Source organism: Scardinius erythrophthalmus (assembly GCF_964197995.2).
Source record: "Scardinius erythrophthalmus genome assembly, chromosome: 24".
Classification (NCBI taxonomy): domain Eukaryota; kingdom Metazoa; phylum Chordata; class Actinopteri; order Cypriniformes; family Leuciscidae; genus Scardinius; species Scardinius erythrophthalmus.
Genome location: NC_138244.1, coordinates 29,557,232 through 29,576,738, shown reverse-complemented (window position 1 = coordinate 29,576,738; position 19,507 = coordinate 29,557,232). Strand labels below are relative to the sequence as shown.

Here is a 19,507-nt window from a genome sequence, read left to right as displayed (position 1 = left end):
TGATTAATTAAAGTCATAAATGGATGCTGTCTTATTGGGACTGTACTTGTCCCAATCCCTATAGTTCACTCCTACATCTGTCCCGAACCCTACGGTGGTTAATAATCACTGTGTTCAATGTGCCAGCCTGTTTAATTAAAGGGGACCTATTATGCCCCTTTTCACAAGATGTAAAACAATTATTTGATGTCCCCAGAGTGTGTATGTGAAGTCTTTGCTCAAAATACCCTACAGATAATTTTTTATAGCATTTTAAAATTGCCAAATTTGGGCTTGTGCAAAAACGCACCGTTTTATTGTGTTTCCCTTTAAATGCTAATGAGCTGCTGCTCCCGCCCCACTTTTCAGATGAGGGAGGAGCTTCTTGGACTGCATGACAGCAATAACAAATCTATCACACTTTTATACTATGAAAATGTCTGAAACTGCAAGTAATGTTGTTCAGCTGTACATGTATGAACCGGAATCGGACAGTGAAGGAGAGGCTGTAGACGAAATTACAACATATAGACTGCAGCAGGAGGTTTCAGAATGGTTAGTTGATGTTTTAATGTAGTTAATATGGAGATACTGATTAATTGATTAGCATGTTCCATAATCATAACTCAATAACTCACTGTAGGTGTTCGTGTTACTGTTATGTGACACTTATTGTGTAACAAGACTAGTTATAGGTCCTCTGTATAAGCAGTATCATGTAATACATAAACATACCTGAACATACCTGAACTCCTGTAGCGAACATGAAACGTCTTCATTGATAACTGAGTACCAACAGTCAGCGGTTTTGCGTCCATCTGGCAAGCAACATCTCTGGTTTGGCTGCTCTGTTCTGATGTGCTGTCCTTTACAAATAAAGATTGCACTATCAGCACAATACAAAAATAACAACATAGCTGGACTCATGGTGCGATCACATGCTATCACAAACTTTATAAGTCTAACAAATTCAAAGGCAATTTGGAAAACAAACGCGTAATACTTACTTCTAGATGTGTAGCTGGATCACGAACAGTTGGCACTGCTGCATTCTTCAGGAGCAACTTTTTTACAAAACCTGCTTTATACTGAGCCTCTTTCAAAAAGCTGTCCAGTGTAAAATGATTCGAGCAGACATAAAGTACATAAACGAATTTTGGTAGAGTTGAGGGAGCATTTTCTTCAAAAACAAAATAATTCCACCTCGTCTTCAGCAACTCAGATTTCAGGAGTAAATATATAGAGCTATGTGGATTAATACATCCAGCCACACAACACCTACAACGCTTGGGAGACATTCTCGTCAGTGCAGCAATGGCGGATGTGTACAACTCACTGTGAACTCGATCAGGGCGGGTCTATGTTAAAACGGCAGTGTCTGTCAACACTCGTGGGCGGGGCCTGTGGCTTTAGTGATGTCACACCAGCCCCATGGCTGAATCAGGGCGTTTGGAGACACTGCTGATGATTTATGGGGATTAATAAAAAAGTGGATTTGTATCTCTATAGGGTGGTTGTGTACACACACTGCCAACACACATTTATGTCCAAACACCATGCAAAAGTGAATTTTGCATAATAGGTCCCCTTTAATGCAATTTCAATTATAGGTTTATTATATAACTTTATTTCAACTTTTCACTTGTATGCAGATTGAACACCTCTCCAAGATGGTATCCAATGGCAATAGGGAAAAGAATGAGATCAGGACATTCAAGCTTCGGTTGGTCTCGTCAAAAGCTTTATCCACTGTTCTTCCTCTCCACACCACAATATCTGTCAGTCTTGTGTCTTTAGTACTTCTGCCTGGCTCAACCAGACGATGGTGGGTGGAGTTAGTGTTTTTACTATTATTTACTATTGTTTTTACAGTTTTTACTATTGCTAACATACTTTTGTCCAATCTGGCACATTTTTAAAACTCTAACACAACTGGCAAAACATCCGTTGGTTGTGTCCATTAACACAATTTGTGCTGTTTTCACACAATATACAGTCCATTAAAAAGTTTCTTTTCACCTAAATTCTCTTTTCACACAAGCTTACCTAATAATTAATCATTATCAATGAATACTTATAAAGTGTCGGACAGAGAAACTCATATTTGCATCATCAGGGTGATTGTGTTCCTCTCAGAATAGAGCAGCTCCATCAGCAGATGTTCAGCGTCCTCACAGGAGCTTCATGTTACTGGAATACACTACTTCTCTAGTTTCTGGAGATATACTGGGGTTACAAACCATCAAATAAAGTCTAATGTTTCTGTAGAAGACTACAGAATTACTGGCATTCATCTCCTTTTCATTGAACATTAACAATAATGTAATTTTGCTGATGAAGCAAATCAGTGTCATCACCACAGTGTCATTTCCATCACATCTCACATTTTTGGAATAAATGCCAAATCCTTAGTCTTGCCAAGGCTATTTTCAGCAAGTATTTCATGCATTCTTAACAAACTCAAATAAATAATATTTACATACTTTCCCACACAGCTTAATTGTCAATGGTTCATAAATATTCTGATATTTACTTTGATTTTTCTTTATTTTCTTCACTCATCAGATGTCTCATATTTCATCTCGAGCCTCTTCACTGACACTGTCGTCTTCTTATAATTGTTCAGTTTGATGGAAATATTATATACTTTAATATTCTAAAGTCTCTTTCTGGGAAAAGGGCAAAATAATTCAATCTGCATAAAAATAATTTAAAAAGAAGCGAACGGGACCCTGTTGTAACAAAAAAATGCACAAATAAACCCATTGTTAAAGTTAAACACGTCTTTCTCCCACACACCCTTTTTTAGGTTTTTAATGACTTCTTTTTTAATGAAAGTGACACTGAGAGTAAAAAACAGGATAATCATTGTATTTATAAAGCGCCGGTGTTGAGCAAATGTTTGGTGGCTCTACAGCTTAGCTCACTCCTGTCTGCGGACATTTCAGATCCTACAGAAATGTTCAAACAGAATACATCACTCATTTTAATTACACCATTTACATAGTCATTAACCATTTATTGTCATAGTCATTACTGATTGCATCAGTAGTAACAAAATCATTATACTTTATATTTCTATTTAAGGTTGTTGTTTTTTGAGGCTCTGCTCCACTACAAAAGCTCTGCAACAAGTGATCAGAAATCAAGAATCAAAAACTGCTGTATTAACTCTGGTTAAAATTACATTTTAAAATTATGTGTCAATTACCTGTAAGACAGCAAATGTTTGACTGTTATTTAAGAACTTTATGCAAAGCAAAAAAAAAGTGAATCTACTATCTCATGTCCAAGTCACAATTTCTCAGAAGCGAATAGTGTCAGGAAAAACTGAATGATAAGTCACTTAACTGGAATGGTTGGAAGAGGGCAGGCCATCTTTCCTTAAATTCTGCCACACCAGGAGACTTGGCAACACTTCCTTCAGTGGCACATTAATCTCCAACCGGCGATAATCACTCAGCTAGCTGTGGCTTCGTGTGTGTCCGTGCGTCTGTGTGTCCGTGAGTCCACTGCCAAACTATGTCGAAGCCAAGACAATGCTTTTGAAGAAGTTACAAACACCTCTGAAACACTGAACTATCACACAAAGACAGCATTACTTATTCAACGCACACACACGTAGATTTATACAGTATGAGCTCAAGTTAACAAACTGTTTGAGATAGAGCACATTCGAAGTTGGCGGTCGCAAAAGTTTGTAGGAAACAGAGCGATACTTTTGCAGATTGCGCAACACAAACACGTTAATTAGGGTAAAATCTAACTTTTAACAATACAAAGAGTTACTTACATGAGGTACGTGAAGTATAAATTATCCGGCTCCGTGGAAAACCCTGTTGGAATAAACTTCTGGAAGCTGGAACAGACGAGAGTGAAGGATTTGACGGGCTTGTTCTTCCGTTGCTGCAGGCGTGGGCGGGTCACGTCTTTTACGTCTGACACGTCTGATATACACTTTAAAATGAGCTTTGAAAAATCAAATTATGGTGAAGTCCAATGAAAGTAATTTTATTATAGAAAATATTAAGTTACGAAAATATTCATACTTTTTACTTATTGATAACTTAAATAAGTGCAATGTAAATATTAATAATGACTGAATCAATAATATGTAAGATTCTGTCAATAGACTTCAGAAATGTGTGTATAATAGCTCAGCATTTCTCAACATAAGGAAGTTGTTTGATAATGTGTTTGTGACTGATCTACAGTCTTCAGGATAATGATTTAAATAGAGAGAGTCACTTTGCATTGTCAGCACATGCTTCAGTGCTCTGAGAGTGTTTATAGTGCTGTGAGTTTAACACTTCATGACTGAGAGCAGAACACACTCTTCATCATCACACAAGACTAAACTACAGCAATGAACACAATCAACATCTTCATCTGGACCATTGCACTGTTTATTCAAGGTAAGATGTAAAAACTGACTCTGGTTTTGGTGTTTTTGTAAAAGTATATGATGATAATAGTTTTAAACACTAATAGTTTTTCTTTTCTCTTCTTCAGAATCCAGAGGAGTGACTCTGACTCAACCTGAAGTTAAAACTGTCCAACAGAGTCAAACAGCAACAATAGAGTGTAATATAGATGTAGGAATATACAGCAACGAGTTACACTGGTATCAGCAGAAACCTGGAGAAGCTCCTAAACTCCTGATTTATGACATAAGAAGCCTTTATACTGGAACTCCATCTAGATTCAGTGGCAGTGGATCAGCAAATACTGGACGTGATTTTACTCTGACCATCAGTGGAGTCCAGACTGAAGATACAGGAGATTATTACTGTCAGAGTTTCCACTATCCAAACAGTCAGTATGTGTTCACACAGTGATAAAGAGTCGTACAAAAACCTCTGTCAGTCAGACGTCACAGTGACTGCACTGATACAGCTGAGAGAAACTGCAGCTGCTGATGGAGGATCACAAACTACACAATATCAATGTTTAGTTCAAAGTTTCTAAAGACTTTAAAAATATGCATTTATCGATAGTAATTTATTTGATATGAAATAAGAGTTAGTGCTGATATTCCTAAACCACAAAACCATTCTGCTGCTCTTTCCTAAACATCCGTGTTTCACGATGCAGGTGAAAATGTCATATTTTGAGTCAAAGGCTTGTTCATATTTTGTTAAAGGCAATTAAAAATGAGTTTCCATTTGTTGGCATGACTAGATTCAGATGTTTAATATAATTGAAGTTGGTTGTCCATCATAGAGATAATCACCATATTTATAATGAAACCATTATATTTAAACACATGATATTAATGATGAAATATTAGGGGTTTGACGGGACAGCTTTTCACCTCAATGAGAAATATCACGTTTTAATGTCATGTTTTAATATCGCGAAATCTCTTCACACCCCTAATATGTATTGTTACTGCATTAATGGGATCTCCTTAATCAAAGCTTTCACAATCTTTAATTTTGACCTTTTTTTGGGGGTTTTTCTGTGTTATTAAACAAAAATACATTTCTTAGTAATTCCTTCTAAACGATTTAGTAATACTTGAGTCTTTACTGTATTACTGTGATCTTGACTTATGAATTAATTATGCATCATGCATTATCTCACACCTTGGCAATAGCATCGCCATTGGCTAGTAAATGTTCTAGTTTACTAATATAGATATAATATAGCTATTTAGATAGAGAGAGTGTTAAAGTGCAACAGTGTTTTTTCTATATTCCACCAGGAGCATCAGCAACAGCACCAACTCAGCAGGATTCCCTACAAAAAATTAAGAAAGAAAATGCTTTTTAAGCTAAAATGAAGTTCCTTGAGGATAAATGCAAGGACATCGAAAGTGAGAGAGATTTCCTACGTCGCAGTCTGACCAATACCTTACAACCCGTTATAAGTTATACTTAGTAATGTGTACTACAAATACTGTTGGCTCTTATGAGAAAGTGTTTGATGTTCCTCATTTTTAATCTGCTTTGAATAAATGGTCATCACACTTTCACCTCTTGCACATTAAGAATAGCTTTTGACATGTCAAGCCACTGGCATGATAGGAATCTTCATCTCATACAAGTGTTAAACAAGTGATATTAATGAACTTTTTACTGTGGAAAAGTCTACATTATAACATATCCTGGCATAATAAGGCACAGTGTACTGTAGTCTGAGGCCTATCTGTTCTTGCTGTTTTAAAGTTAGATCTTGTGGTGTTCGTTAACAAAGGTAGCAGAATATTTAATTTAACAATGACATCAAAGCTGGTAAATGTGGAAGAAATGAAATGTAATCTTAATATGATTTGGTTTGTATTCCTTATCAGCCTTGTCAGCAAAGGAAGACATGATGGGAGCTTCCTGCAAATCCAAATTTGATGATGCTGTATCACAGTCTGGGGTTAGGGTTAGGGTCACGGAAGATGACCTTCACACAGAAAGGGAAAAAAGGAAAAGAGAAGAGGATAAAAAACATTGCAAAGTTGACTCCTCGTCCTCCTGTGTCTCATCATCCTCATCCTCATCTCAATCCTCTTCATCCCCTGTACCCCGTAAATCCAGCAAACACAAGGATAAAACCAAGAGAAGGAATGCAAACAAAAAGCAGAAATTCACAAGAGGAATGTATTTTAGATGTGCTTACAGTAATCGTTGTGTACAGTAGGGGTGTAATGGCTCAGATTACTCACGGTTCTGGTTTTTATCACGGTTTTAGGGTCACGGTCTCGGCACAGTTCGCTATGTGCTAAGTTCAGTAAAACACAGGACAATTGAGGCTTTTTATTCATTTGAATAACTAAATTAATGCTAGGTCTGACTATATAAGTGACTATATTCTGATTATAAACTAAGTATTACACTATTGATGCTGTTAAAGCTTCCTCAGAACACTGAAGATACCGACACATCAACAAGTGACATTTCACCGGACGTTTTCCGGCTGGCTTATATTATGCGGATGTTCTTACGAACGTTACGTGCATATGGTCAGTTGTCAAATAAAAACAAAGAAAATAAGAGCACAAATGAATACAATAGAGCAAAGATAGAAATAAAATAAGCAATGCTTGTCGGGTTGATCAGGTCTAACTGTAGTGTTCAGGTACAGAAATTTAATGAAGTAATCAAATCTAAAAAATAACACTGCATATTAGAGGTCTACACGGGTCCAAAAATTCGTGCCCGAACCCGAAGAGACCCGTAATGTGCTACACCGAACCGACCCGGACCCGTCTATTATTTCAAAAGCTGGACCGGACCCGTGTAGATCCGAGAAATGCCATAAATGTACTACCCGGACCCGACCTGGACCCGTCTATTATTTGAAAGCTGGACCCGAACCCGGTGGGAAGACACAGACCCGACTGGACCCAATTGTCAGATATTCCACACAAGTTGCGAAAAATAAAACTTTTTTGTCTTACCTAATTTTAGTAGTCGTCGTCTCCCTTCCTTGCACCTGCCTGACTGTGATGCATTACAGTTCTCCGACAAGAAAGTTGTATCCATGTTATTCCTCTCGTTATTCCAAGCTTAATCCACTTATTATTTCAGCTTCAAAAGTGCACTTGATGTCACGGTGACAGATGACAAATGCAACTTTGCAGATTTGCATTTCGACCCGAGTTAACTTTGACTGTTTGCCCTTTTGAACTATAATAACGATTGCTCGTTTAGTGCCATGGCCACTGACGTTAGCATTATTTATTTGCTATCATCTCTGTGCTCTCTGCGCTGAGTCTGACCACCAAAACTTTAAGATTAAAGAAGACATATACTGGGAACATATACTGGGATTAAATGTATACATACTGGGAACTATATCTCTGAAGGCGAAGCACTGCTACTTCTGCGGAGTGATTTACTCCAACTCTGAGGAACTCTCTGCTCTTCACCACGGGGCGTCTCAGACGCTGCGAGTAAATCCCTCCGCAGAAGTAGCAGTGCTTCACCTTCTGAGAATATAGTTACCAGTATGTATACGGTTAAAAGATGGCTGTGTCTCATGTGACCTTGTTATTTGGACACGCTGTGACTATACAAATCATAACATGTAAATAGGAAAATGTTGGCATTATTTTGTCACTTATTGGGAGCAGTATGCTAGCTGGAGCCATTTACCTCCAGTGTTTGTGCTAAGCTAGGCTAGCAGTGGGTGCGTCAGACAGAGTTACGGCACGCACAGAGATGAGAAGGTTATGCATGGACTTAACTAACTTTGGGGGATACAGGGAATAAACTAAAGTCCCAAAAAGTCGGCGTGTTCCTTTAAACAGACCCGGGACCCGAAGTAATAGATTGGTATCCGATCCGGACCCAGCTGACCATTTAAAATATAGACAGGTCTCGGGTGCTCTGTGTAGACCTCTACTGCATATAAACTTAATTGTATAAATTAAATAAAGATTAAAGATCATTAAGATCATTATTGAAGTGAAGGGGTGGATTTTGGAATAAACTGCTGCTTCAATGTATATGTAATGAGTGATTATAATCAAGGTATTAATCAATATTTTTCCTTCTAAATATCACACGAGTTGAATTACTCTAGGCTTATGAGATTGTACTTTGTTTTATAAGTTCCCAGTGTGATTCCTGAAATGTTCTTCTCCTGTATTCTCTAATGTCTGTATTTGATATGAATGCAGTAACAGTGATTGCTCATTTAGCCAGACGTCCAGAAATGAAATATGGAAAGATGTTTTGTTTGAGAAAGGTCTTCAACGTGTCAATACATACATCTGTTTTTCTGGGGTACCCTGACAACTATGGTCACAGGGGTCATTGAAGTCTATAGTTTTAAAGGGTAACTAAACCCTAAACCAACTTTTTTTAGTTAATGATCTGTAATAATGGGGCTTTATTAGTGCTGTTCATTGATTCAAGTAATTTTTTTGACATTTGTGTTTAAAGTGTTTTAATTTTACAAAATATGGTGTAAAAACGTCTGAGTGCTGCCCACAAAATAATCCTAAAATATAAAAAGAGTAGTTGGCAGCACAGGATTTTAGCCACTATTAGAGCTTTTCATTCTTTACACAGCCCACAAGTTAAGTTATCATCTATCCACCGAGGAGCTCTATAAAGATGTGAAAAGCTCTAACAAAAAAACAAAATGTGATCACATAAATGTGAACATTTTATTAGTCTTTTGTTTTTGTTACAGTTTAAAAATGCATACCTGGTGGCATTGACCCCCTACTGTGTGTGTGACAAAATTGCCAAACATAATATTTTTAATATTGTTATTTTCTTTCTTCAGGGCATTCATGCGAAACAAGGGATGCAATGTCTCAAGGTGGACATGTGACACTGTCCCACATCCCAAACAATCGGACAGTACCTCGTGTGGAGTCTTTGCCCTGAAAGTATAATTACTATTTATAATTACCTTAAATTATGAAGTTATTCACTGACAGCAGATTTATGTCTCTGTAATTTTTTTATGTAATCATAAAATGTCTTTTTCAGTTTGCAGAAGAACTTTTGAAAAATTATACCGTAGATTTTCCTGCTACAAAAGAGGCTGTCACTCTTCTCCTAGAGACTGGTAAGTAATAAGCTTTTAGGGGATGTTTTGGCAATCCAAATAATTGTCCTTATAATTGCTGTAAAGCATCTTATGCAGCTATCAGAATTATTCCATACTTACCTAAAAAGTATTAGTGTGAAAAATGAAGAATTATAGATGCATGCTCAGCGTTTTTTGTTTTGTTTCGAAGATGACCTGACTGACATATGTCACTTCTGTGGGTCAGAAGGGCCTGAGACAGACCTGAGTTGGGTAAATCAAACTTCAGAAATTAAATATGTTTTGTCATAAACAAACATTTTATTATTATTTTATCTCCACGTGAATTACTGTATGCTAAAAAATATGTCAATTACACAAGAATGAAAATTTGCAGCCTCTTACCCAAAAATCCAAATAATTTGTTTTCCAGATTCAGTGTGACATTTGTCTGCGGTGGTTCCACCATATGTGTGTTCAAGGCCCACCAACAGAGGAGGCCTTCCTGTTACTGCTCGTACTCCTTAGCTTTCTGTTCTGGAGGACCAGTAAAATACAGTAAAATATTGTCTTACTGTATATTTTGTACATTCAAGCGATGAAGAAAGTGGATACAGGATCTACTCTGTGTATCCTATTATACATTAAAACTGAAAGTGTACTGGAGACTCACTTCAAGTTAAGGCCACAAGTTAAGTGTTCTGGTGTGTGGAAGTGTTTGATGTTCATTTTGCAGGAGCTTTTCCTTGCTTTCTTCTTCAGGCGCCACAGGAAGTCGAGACATTGATAGGCCATCATCTGTGCATTATGGAGAGGGGATACTTGTTATAACATGTTGAAAAAATCTGTATCCCACTATAACATTTGTCAGGAAACAAGAAACGTGTCCATATTCACTGCTGTTATTAGACATGATGTGAATTATTCACAAAATAAAACACTTGATGATAGACCATCGATCTGTAGCTACACTCGCTTTTTGTGTAGGCTATGACCCATTTATTTATGTGCGCGGGCATTATTAAACGGTTTTGATAATAATTCACCGTGGAAGGGGGAGGGGGGATTCAGAACAATTTAATATCCAAAGGCTGTTTGCTTTATGAGTGAAATGGTATGGTCGTCTTTGCTTTTCAGTAACTTATGACATTGTCAATTCAGTGCAATATGAAGTTCGATCGTTAGCCTATAGAATAAAAGCATTTATTTAGATAGATGTGCCACGTGATAGCTGTCTTTGCTAAACCTCGTCGATAAAACAACAATAGTAAAACGATAACTTAAATAATTTACGTGTTATAGTTTAATTTACTTTGGTCAAACAATCCACGGCCACCTTCATTGCTGAATGCGTGCGCGCTCCCGCGACCGGGGATACACTTCCTTTCAGGGGTAAGTACCTTGGCACGACACCGGTTTGTTTTCCCCTAAAAGTGGGCGTGAACCTTTTCAGAGACGTTCTATGACGCTACGCCGGTTGTGCGTATACGGCCTTCCAAGGATGCAGAATTGAATTGGGACAGCCTTCATCGCGCCGCGTGACGCAATCGGCCTTCAAATACGGCCTTCAGGGGATGCAGCCTTCACATTGGGACACAGCTTAGGTAGCAGGATGCAGCTGTCTGGCTCATGCCTCCCTAAATGACACTTAATTTGCTGTGCTGTGAGTGGTTCTGGGCTGTAACTCTGAGCCAATCGCGAGGGCTAAACCCCTTTATAAACCGGGACTTTTCTTTTGACAAGTGATGTCACCGGTACGTGACTTGTTGTCTTGTTTACCTGCCCAGCGACCTGACGTCTGCCTGGTTATCTGTCTACCATAGCACCGCAGGTATGATTAGCTTCGGTTCTCTTTCCACTCGTTGACTGTATAACTTGGGCTTATAGGGAATGTTTCGTGCTGTAGAATCCCCGGTGCGGCAGCAGCCCTTTCACCAGCTGAGTGTGCGCCCTGCTATCAGCAATCAGAGCTCAGGGCCTGTGACGCAACGCTGCTAATCATAGGTATGTTGCTATACTGAGTAATAGTTGAATGGTTAATGTGGGATTTGTAAATGGACATCCTGTGCATTTTAGGGAGTACCATTTAACCAGGGGTGCGGCCGCCAGTTGGCTACATCGGCGCTGAACATCTGCTGCTTTGCTTACACGTTTTTTCATGTTATGTTTTGCCTACGGGTTTCTTCGTCGTACCCGGCTGCTCTTTCTTGATTTTGCTCTTTCTTGCTCTTTCTTGATTCCGCTTGATTTTGTTTGATTCTTTTCCTTTTCTTGATTTGTCCACACTGACTGAAGACCTGGGAAGTTGTTGATCCTCGGCGTGGCATTTTTGTTTCTTTGTTTATTATTGTGTATGGGTTATTGTTTTCTTTGTTTGGTTGTCCATGTTTGCTTATTGTGTGATGGTTAGTCTTTATTCATATTGTTTGTTCTAGTATTATATCGGGGTGGTTTACTAGTCCCCTGATTATTGTAACTCGTGTGTGTGCAACTTTGTGCTTCACTTCTACCTGTCTCCCTTCTGTATAGGTGCTGAGAGCTGCCAGTGGGAGCAGTGCCCTTGCGGTGGCGGGTCCTTTGATGTGTGCAGTGGCTGTGTGTTCACCAAGCTTGGTCATTTCTTTTGAGGTGTGTGTGTGTGTACTCGGCACGTGTGATTGGGGTGCTTCCCGTGGATGCTCATTGCTTGAGCTAGTCTCCCACTGGTAAGTTTCAGCACGATTCTCCTTTCCTGTGTGTGTGTGTGTGTGTGTTGTGAATAGTGTAGTGATGGTGTGTGCCTTGTTGTTAGGTTTGGTGTGCAGTGCATTTTATTTGTTGTAAGAAAATTCCCTTATATGTTTGCTGTGAACTCCAAACAGTTTTTTAGAGTGAATTACTGTCTCTCTCTGTGTGTGTGTGTGTGTGTGTGTGTGTGTGTGTGTGTGTGTGTGTGTGTTAGTTGTATCCCACCTGCCACATATGCATTAAACACACCTAAACATTTTTGGCTTTAGAACATTTGAATGCTAAATTTACCCATGTGCTATCATCACTTTAATCCAGCGCATGCGTCACAGTAAACATAGATGAGCGCTGCAGTGACTGAAGCAGTGTCCACTTTCCTGCTGAGTTTCACTCCAACCCTGTTAAAACACACCTGAACAAGCTCACTTAATCAAGATATTCGTCTGATCTGGGTTGGAGCTAAACACTGCAGGAAAGTGGACCTCGTGGGCCAAAGTTCAGAACTTCTACACCTGTTAACATAGGCCTGGGAAAACTCACCGCAAACTGAGTATGTGTGAAACTGCGACACATTCACATCCTCCGTCTTCCACCCGGTTAGCTTTATTTGAGTTGGCGCCTATCGCTAACTTACCGTTAACGAACAGCGAGTGCACGCGTCATTGAAATTAAATTCACGCTTATATCTCGAAGCTCGTCTCCTTGTAACACAGTTGTCTTATTGTTATTGACAATTTCATTAACATTAACAAGGAAATAAAGGGAGACTGTAACTTAATTCATTTTAAAACCAGAGCAAAATCAATTTAACAGAGCTTTCTGAACCGACGGCTGACGAAGCCCGTCAGTGCTTCACACCAGTGCTTTTACTGAGGTAAGTTCTGCTTCTAGTGTCAGTATTTAACACAAGGGCTACTCTAACCAATAGAAATATTAACTGCTATACTAAATATTTCAGTAAAATTATTTAAAAAATGTAAAAACTTAACTTACCCGAGGGAATGAACGGGCAGAAATGGCGGACTCCTCAGATTGAAAAATTAACTCACTTGTCTCGAGATTCAACTTTGCCAATCCACCAATAGGAATTCAAGGATGATGCAACGCATTTACGCCACCAGAGGGCATTTTTACAATTATTTGTTTTTAATGTTCCCTTCGATCGATTAAAACCATCACAATATGATATACAAAATAAAGAAAACACCTGGTTAGTTTTTTTTTTTTTCACAAAATGATTTGTCAAAAACGCAAACTATAATGTATTAGGAAATATAAGTTTCATGCTAATGTACAAACGTGCATAAAGAAAGCTCAACTCATACATTGACTAGATATTAATATTTGCTGACACTTGTTTTTGACTACAGCAGTCATTCTCAGGGGTCTCAACTCAAAAAGCTTTGTGAATGTGTTGTGTAGGCCTATAATTATTGTGTAATCTTTAGTTTGCACTTTAGTCATAAAACACGAATTATAGAACCATTTTAATAAAAAAAGATTATTTGCTATCCAAGGGTTCTACATAGAACCATTTCTTTGGTAAAAGGTTCGGTAACCCGGAAGCCCAGGGTTCTACATAGAACTTCGAGGAACCCTTTTTTTTAAGAGTGTAGATTGGCATGATTCACATCATGAGTAAGTTGTTGTGAAATGAGTTTATGACTGATCTACTGCAGCTGAATGATTTAACCCTCTGGAGTCTGAGGGGTTTTTGGGGTCCTTGAGATGTTCTGACATGCCCTGACATTTGTGCTTTTTTCAGTTGCTTATAAACATATTAATGGCAAAGGTGTAAATTCACTCTATTTAGCACAAACAGGGCTACCATAATATGTGAACAACTTGCATGTACATGTTTGTATTTTTGATAAAATAATGTTTATGCATGGTTTTTTAAAAAACAAAAAACTAAAGTTACTGAAATAAGGCCATAAAACACATTCTAAATATATGTAAATAAGACTTTTGACTAATGGATGTCGTTGCCTAGTATTTTTTCTTCAAAATTATGTGAAAATCGTCCTGCCTAATCATTCCCATAACACAATACATTGATTTAAATCTTGTAAAACACTTTTTGTTTGGAAAGGCCATATGCGGGTGGGCGTGATTCACACCTATGGAGTCAATGGGGCCGCATAATGAGGCTGCATAGGTAATGAGCCTTTCATTCAGGTGTGTGACTGAGCCACAAGAATGCAAGGACAATATATAACTGGTTTGTTGTTTTTTCCACAAATTTTGCTTGCAAATTGTACAATATCCAAGGTAAACATTTCTAGTAATTGTGCAGTTAATTGTTCTCATACTGTATTTTCAGATTTGGAATATATTCTCTTCCCAAATGTGTCACTAATAAAGCATAATAAAATTATTTAAAGATAAGGCTTATAATGACCTTTTAAGATTTTGTTTACATCTATCCTTATATATATATATATTTTTTTTTTTTTTAAGGTTATACAATTACAACAACATTTATAATTGTAACAATATTTCCAGTGTAATCTTTCTTTGTATTCGCGATTCATATTAAAACAGTATTTTTGCCAGCTGTAGTAACTCCACAACAGCACATCTTTGCGTTCATTCATTCATAGTAACGCGATTCATATTTAAACAGTATTTTTGCCAGCTGTAGTAGCTCCACAACAGCACGCATCTTTGCGTTCATTCATTCATAGTAACGCGATTCATATTAAAACAGTATTTTTGCCAGCTGTAGTAGCTCCACAACAGCACGCATCTTTGCGTTCATTCATTCATAGTAACGCGATTCATATTAAAACAGTATTTTTGCCAGCTGTAGTAACTCCACAACAGCACGCATCTTTGCGTTCATTCATTCATAGTAACGCGATTCATATTTAAACAGTATTTTTGCCAGCTGTAGTAGCTCCACAACAGCACGCATCTTTGCGTTCATTCATTCCGATTAGAACAAAGCAAACAGAACTGACCTAATTCCTCAGCGGGATCCGTTTGCTCCTCGAAATGATACTTCCAGAACTTCTGAGGTAAATTTTTGCAGGATTATTATCAAGACAGTATTATTCCTCACAGCATCGTAAAGTACATAAGTCTGAAAGTGAACTCGCGGTGTGTGTTATCCAGCTGATGGGCGTTTTACAGGTTTGTTTGGATCGGCTCACATTTGCGTTTGAATAGCGCGTGCTCTCCGTGGGCGGAGCACATTAAAACTTAATTAGCTGAGATAAGAACGACTGACATCTCTCTCTTTGCATACATATTACATAAACTGTGAATATTTGTTTTTTATAAAAATTACTTCGTTTAAAAGATGAGAATTCAAGCTTCATGCCTGTATGTCTGAATGCCTGTTTGACTGAGTATTCACTGAGTTATGGTTCATTTTCGGACGCGTTTCAGAATGGACTACACTGACAGAGAGGAGGCAGAACTCGCTTCGTGTTTATTTTTCTTTATTTGGCAAAAAGCACAACACTTTGTTTTTATTGTGAGTATACACAAAAATAATACACACTTAACAGAATCGATTGATGTATGAAACTCCTATGGAAAATCAAAGTCAACCGAGTATTTTTGAGTTTCTTTTACACTGCTAAAAAAAAAGCGAGCTGGTATCGCCGGCGATACCTCCGACCTCTGGGGGTTAAATAGAGAGAGTCACTTTGCATTGTCAGCACATGCTTCAGTGCTTATAAGAGTGTGTATAGTGTGTGAGTTTAACACTTTCATGACTGACACTGTTTATCATATTAACAGACTAAAATGACATTCATCATCTTCTTCTTGATCTTAGGAATGTATTTTCAGGGTAAGACCTTATAATCGAAAAATTAATTAGTTTACTTGTAATATTCAGTGTTAGTTTCAATGTCTTTTCACTGTTCATTAGATTCTACAGGACAGGCGACAGTAATTCTGACTCCCGCAGTGAAACATGTTCAGAACGGACACACAGTCACAGACTGAAGATGAAGGAGATTATTACTGTCAGAGTTATCACTGGATCAACAGTAAACCAGTGTTCACACAGTGATAAAGAGTCGTAGAAAAACCTCTGTCAGTCAGACGTCACTGTGTTGTATGAGCAGCTGCAGTCACTATCACACACACACTGATCACAGCACACACACTAATAACACTATATCATTCCAATCATCAATATTGTGTTTATGAAGAGAACAAGTCAGTGTTTCAATATGATCATCATGTTTTAGGTGTAATATATGATCCTGTCAATCAAACTGAACAGACTGCATTCAGTCACTTCTGCTGTCTGGACGTGATGCTTTCCATTTGAGACACAGAAACTTTTACATTCTTGATTTATGATCATGTTTTTATATGATTTATGATGCCATTTTAATATATAAGTTAATTATCTCATAAAAAAAATGTAATGATCAGTTTGTCTGCGCTGCTTCACTAAAGCAGAAGTGAAAGTGTTCCAGTCCAGATCATGTAACCAATCAAAGAGTGAGACTGAAAACCCCATTTGCATTGTCAGGGTGGAGTGATTGTGATCCTCTCAGAATAGAGCAGCTCTGTCTCCAGAGACCATGTTCAAACCCCAAGAGCTTTATTTGACATTTACTGCTACATCAACCTTCTGAAAAGCACCTGCATCTTCATCTGTTAGTTGAATGATGTTGTCAGACACAAAGTGAACTTGTTGAGAAGCTTTATTGAATGTTGCAGCAAACACAGCAGATTGAAAGATCACACACACACACACACACACACACACACACACACACACACACACTGCATTATAAATCATTATAAAACAATATCAGTAACACTTTATTTAAAGCTTTCATACATATTGCATTATAAAAGTATGTTTAATGCATTAATTATGCACTGCTATAAACATTAAAATGCATGTATGATCTCATCAATAAGTGTAACAGCAGTTATAACACATATTATCTATTATCAGGCCGATCTGACTGCTTTAATTCCAGCAATTATTCACTCTGAACATAAATATCTTAAATTTTGAGATATTCACCTGAACTGAAAATGTAACTCAATTTCAAACAGAGTTAAAACACAATTGAATCACACAGAATGAACAAAACACTGAATTATAAGCACAACATGAGCAAAAGAGATTCAGTATCATTGACTGAACTACAGAAAGCAGCAACATTTACATTCTGATGTCAAATCTCTTTTTTCCATGTATGATTTCTACAATAAAATATGAACTAAATATGAACTCAGTGTAGAAATAAATGAAGGAAAAACAAACCTGTAATAAACTGAATAAACTCATAGTGAGACACAGTGTGGAAATATGTTTAGATTTTTAGTTCATTTTTTATATATATAATACATATATAATATATATATATATATATATATATATATATATATATATATATATATATATATATATATATATATATATATATAAATATATAATAAATATATATTTATTTGTTTTTGTTTTTGAAAGGAATAATGCTATTCTTATAATAATTTCATTGTTTTAGATTAAATAATTATACAAAAGTATCAGTAACACTTTAAAGCCTTTACACATATTGCATTATAAAAAGTACTTTTAATGCATTAATTATATATTGTTTTACACATTATGATGCATGTATGATCTCACCAATAATTGTAACCAAGGTTTTAACACGTTATAATATTATATATTCATTGTTACACCTCCATAAAAATAATAATACACTAAAACTCATGGCAAACAACCAATTATAGACGTAACAAGGAATTTGTAAATATTATAAAACATTTCAACTTTGGTTTCAGTTATTTATGAAAACATACATGACATTATAACATACGCTATTGATACCTTTAAAATGCATTATACATAAAGGCTTTAACTAAAGTTTCGCCACAATATCTAATAATCATTATTATTAATAAATGTTGTTCTTGTTTCCACTGTAAAACACTTTCTGAAATATAAATTGTATTTTTTTTAAATATGTAATTAAATAGACTTACATTTGATCACCAGTTTAGTTCCTCCACCGAATGTGTACCACAGTGATACAATCTAATGAAACGCTCGTACAAAAACCTCTATTCCACTCGAGTGAACACACACTCCAGCAGAGAGAGAGAAACAACACTTCAACACACTGATATTAGAAGATCCTCAGCTCTTCTCAACACTCACTCATTCAGATTTGACTAAATGCTTTCTGATATAACACTGTTTAAAGAAATATATTTGATGAGCTGTGACCTCTGAGGTGACCTTTGACCTCTTTGATCATGGATGATGTTGTGGAGTTTCTCATAATGATGCTTCTGTTCTTCATATGCAGATCAATCATCATGATTCACAGAAAAACCTGCAGCTTCAAATAAATGAATCAATAATTCTGAACATTTCAGATGCACATTGTTTAATATATAATGACCTGATTATGAGTCCTGATGAACTTCATGCATGTGGAAAATGTGGGAAAAATAGACATGAAAATATTTCCCAGAGAGCAACGTGTCAACATTGACTCCAAAGACCATAATGGACTTTTGACTTTGACTTAAATATAGTAAAATGTATTTGTTTAGTCCTCATTGTTAACATACTTATTTATAAAGGTGTAGCACAGAACTGTACTCATAAATAAATAATTATGGCGTTTGACACATATGTTTAAAATTATGTACATTCATGATTCTCCAGTCATTTCAATGGCCTAGGAATATCTTCATGGTCCCTCTTTATGATGTCCATCATGTTGATATCACATGACTGAATTCTGCTCACTTTATCTTGTTAGCAAATTATCAGAAACATTCATATGATGTAAATGAAACTGCAAGACAGTGAATAGATTATTTCTACAGCGGCTCTGAAAACTGAAAGTTTCATCCACACTGTCAATATAAAGTTCCCTTTCGAAAGCTACAATGGATGCAGCGCTGCTCAGCGCATTGGGGAACGTCTTTAGTCGTGACCAGCTGTGAATATTGTGTGTAACACGTCGATAGAATTGACCCGGAGGTAATATAGCCTCGGTCGATGACGTCATCGGCGCGCCCCCGCAACACGAGGCTATAAATAGATGAGCCACAGGTGCATCGTCAGGTCTTTTGTCTTCAGACCATTTCTGTGCATGTGTGAACGTCAAAACTCTCTCTCTACCTTTTATCTGCTACAGATCTTTGCTAGGAGTTAGTTTATTCAGGCAGTGTGCAGAAAATTTCTCATTTCTCAAGCCTTTTTCTCTCTCGTACATCAAAGAGTTTAAAAAAAAAAGAGGAGAAATGAGCCAACAAAACAGTGTTGTGTTCTTCCATGCTCCCATCCCATGTCAGAACTGGATACACACACTTA

The 19,507-nt window shown here is 37.1% G+C and overlaps 1 protein-coding gene and 1 long non-coding RNA gene across 2 annotated transcripts; one reads left to right on the top strand and one right to left on the bottom strand.

Moving 5' to 3' along the window:
• Window positions 1–1,588: 1,588 nt before the first annotated feature.
• LOC308685115 lies at window positions 1,589–6,448 on the bottom strand. Its single transcript, XR_014029428.1, has 3 exons — window positions 3,773–6,448; window positions 3,331–3,499; window positions 1,589–2,930 (listed from the first exon to the last, which is right to left on the bottom strand). It is a non-coding gene; the product is annotated as an uncharacterized lncRNA (long non-coding RNA).
• Window positions 4,295–10,416, top strand: LOC308685114 (uncharacterized protein). The gene is made up of 8 exons (XM_081356649.1): window positions 4,295–4,394; window positions 4,492–4,794; window positions 5,687–5,797; window positions 6,275–6,572; window positions 9,211–9,316; window positions 9,420–9,498; window positions 9,671–9,732; window positions 9,893–10,416. The coding sequence occupies exons 3-8, from the start codon at window positions 5,761–5,763 to the stop codon at window positions 10,019–10,021; spliced, it is 711 nt and encodes a 236-aa protein (XP_081212775.1). The 5' UTR covers window positions 4,295–4,394; window positions 4,492–4,794; window positions 5,687–5,760; the 3' UTR covers window positions 10,022–10,416.
• The last annotated feature ends 9,091 nt before the right edge of the window (window positions 10,417–19,507 follow it).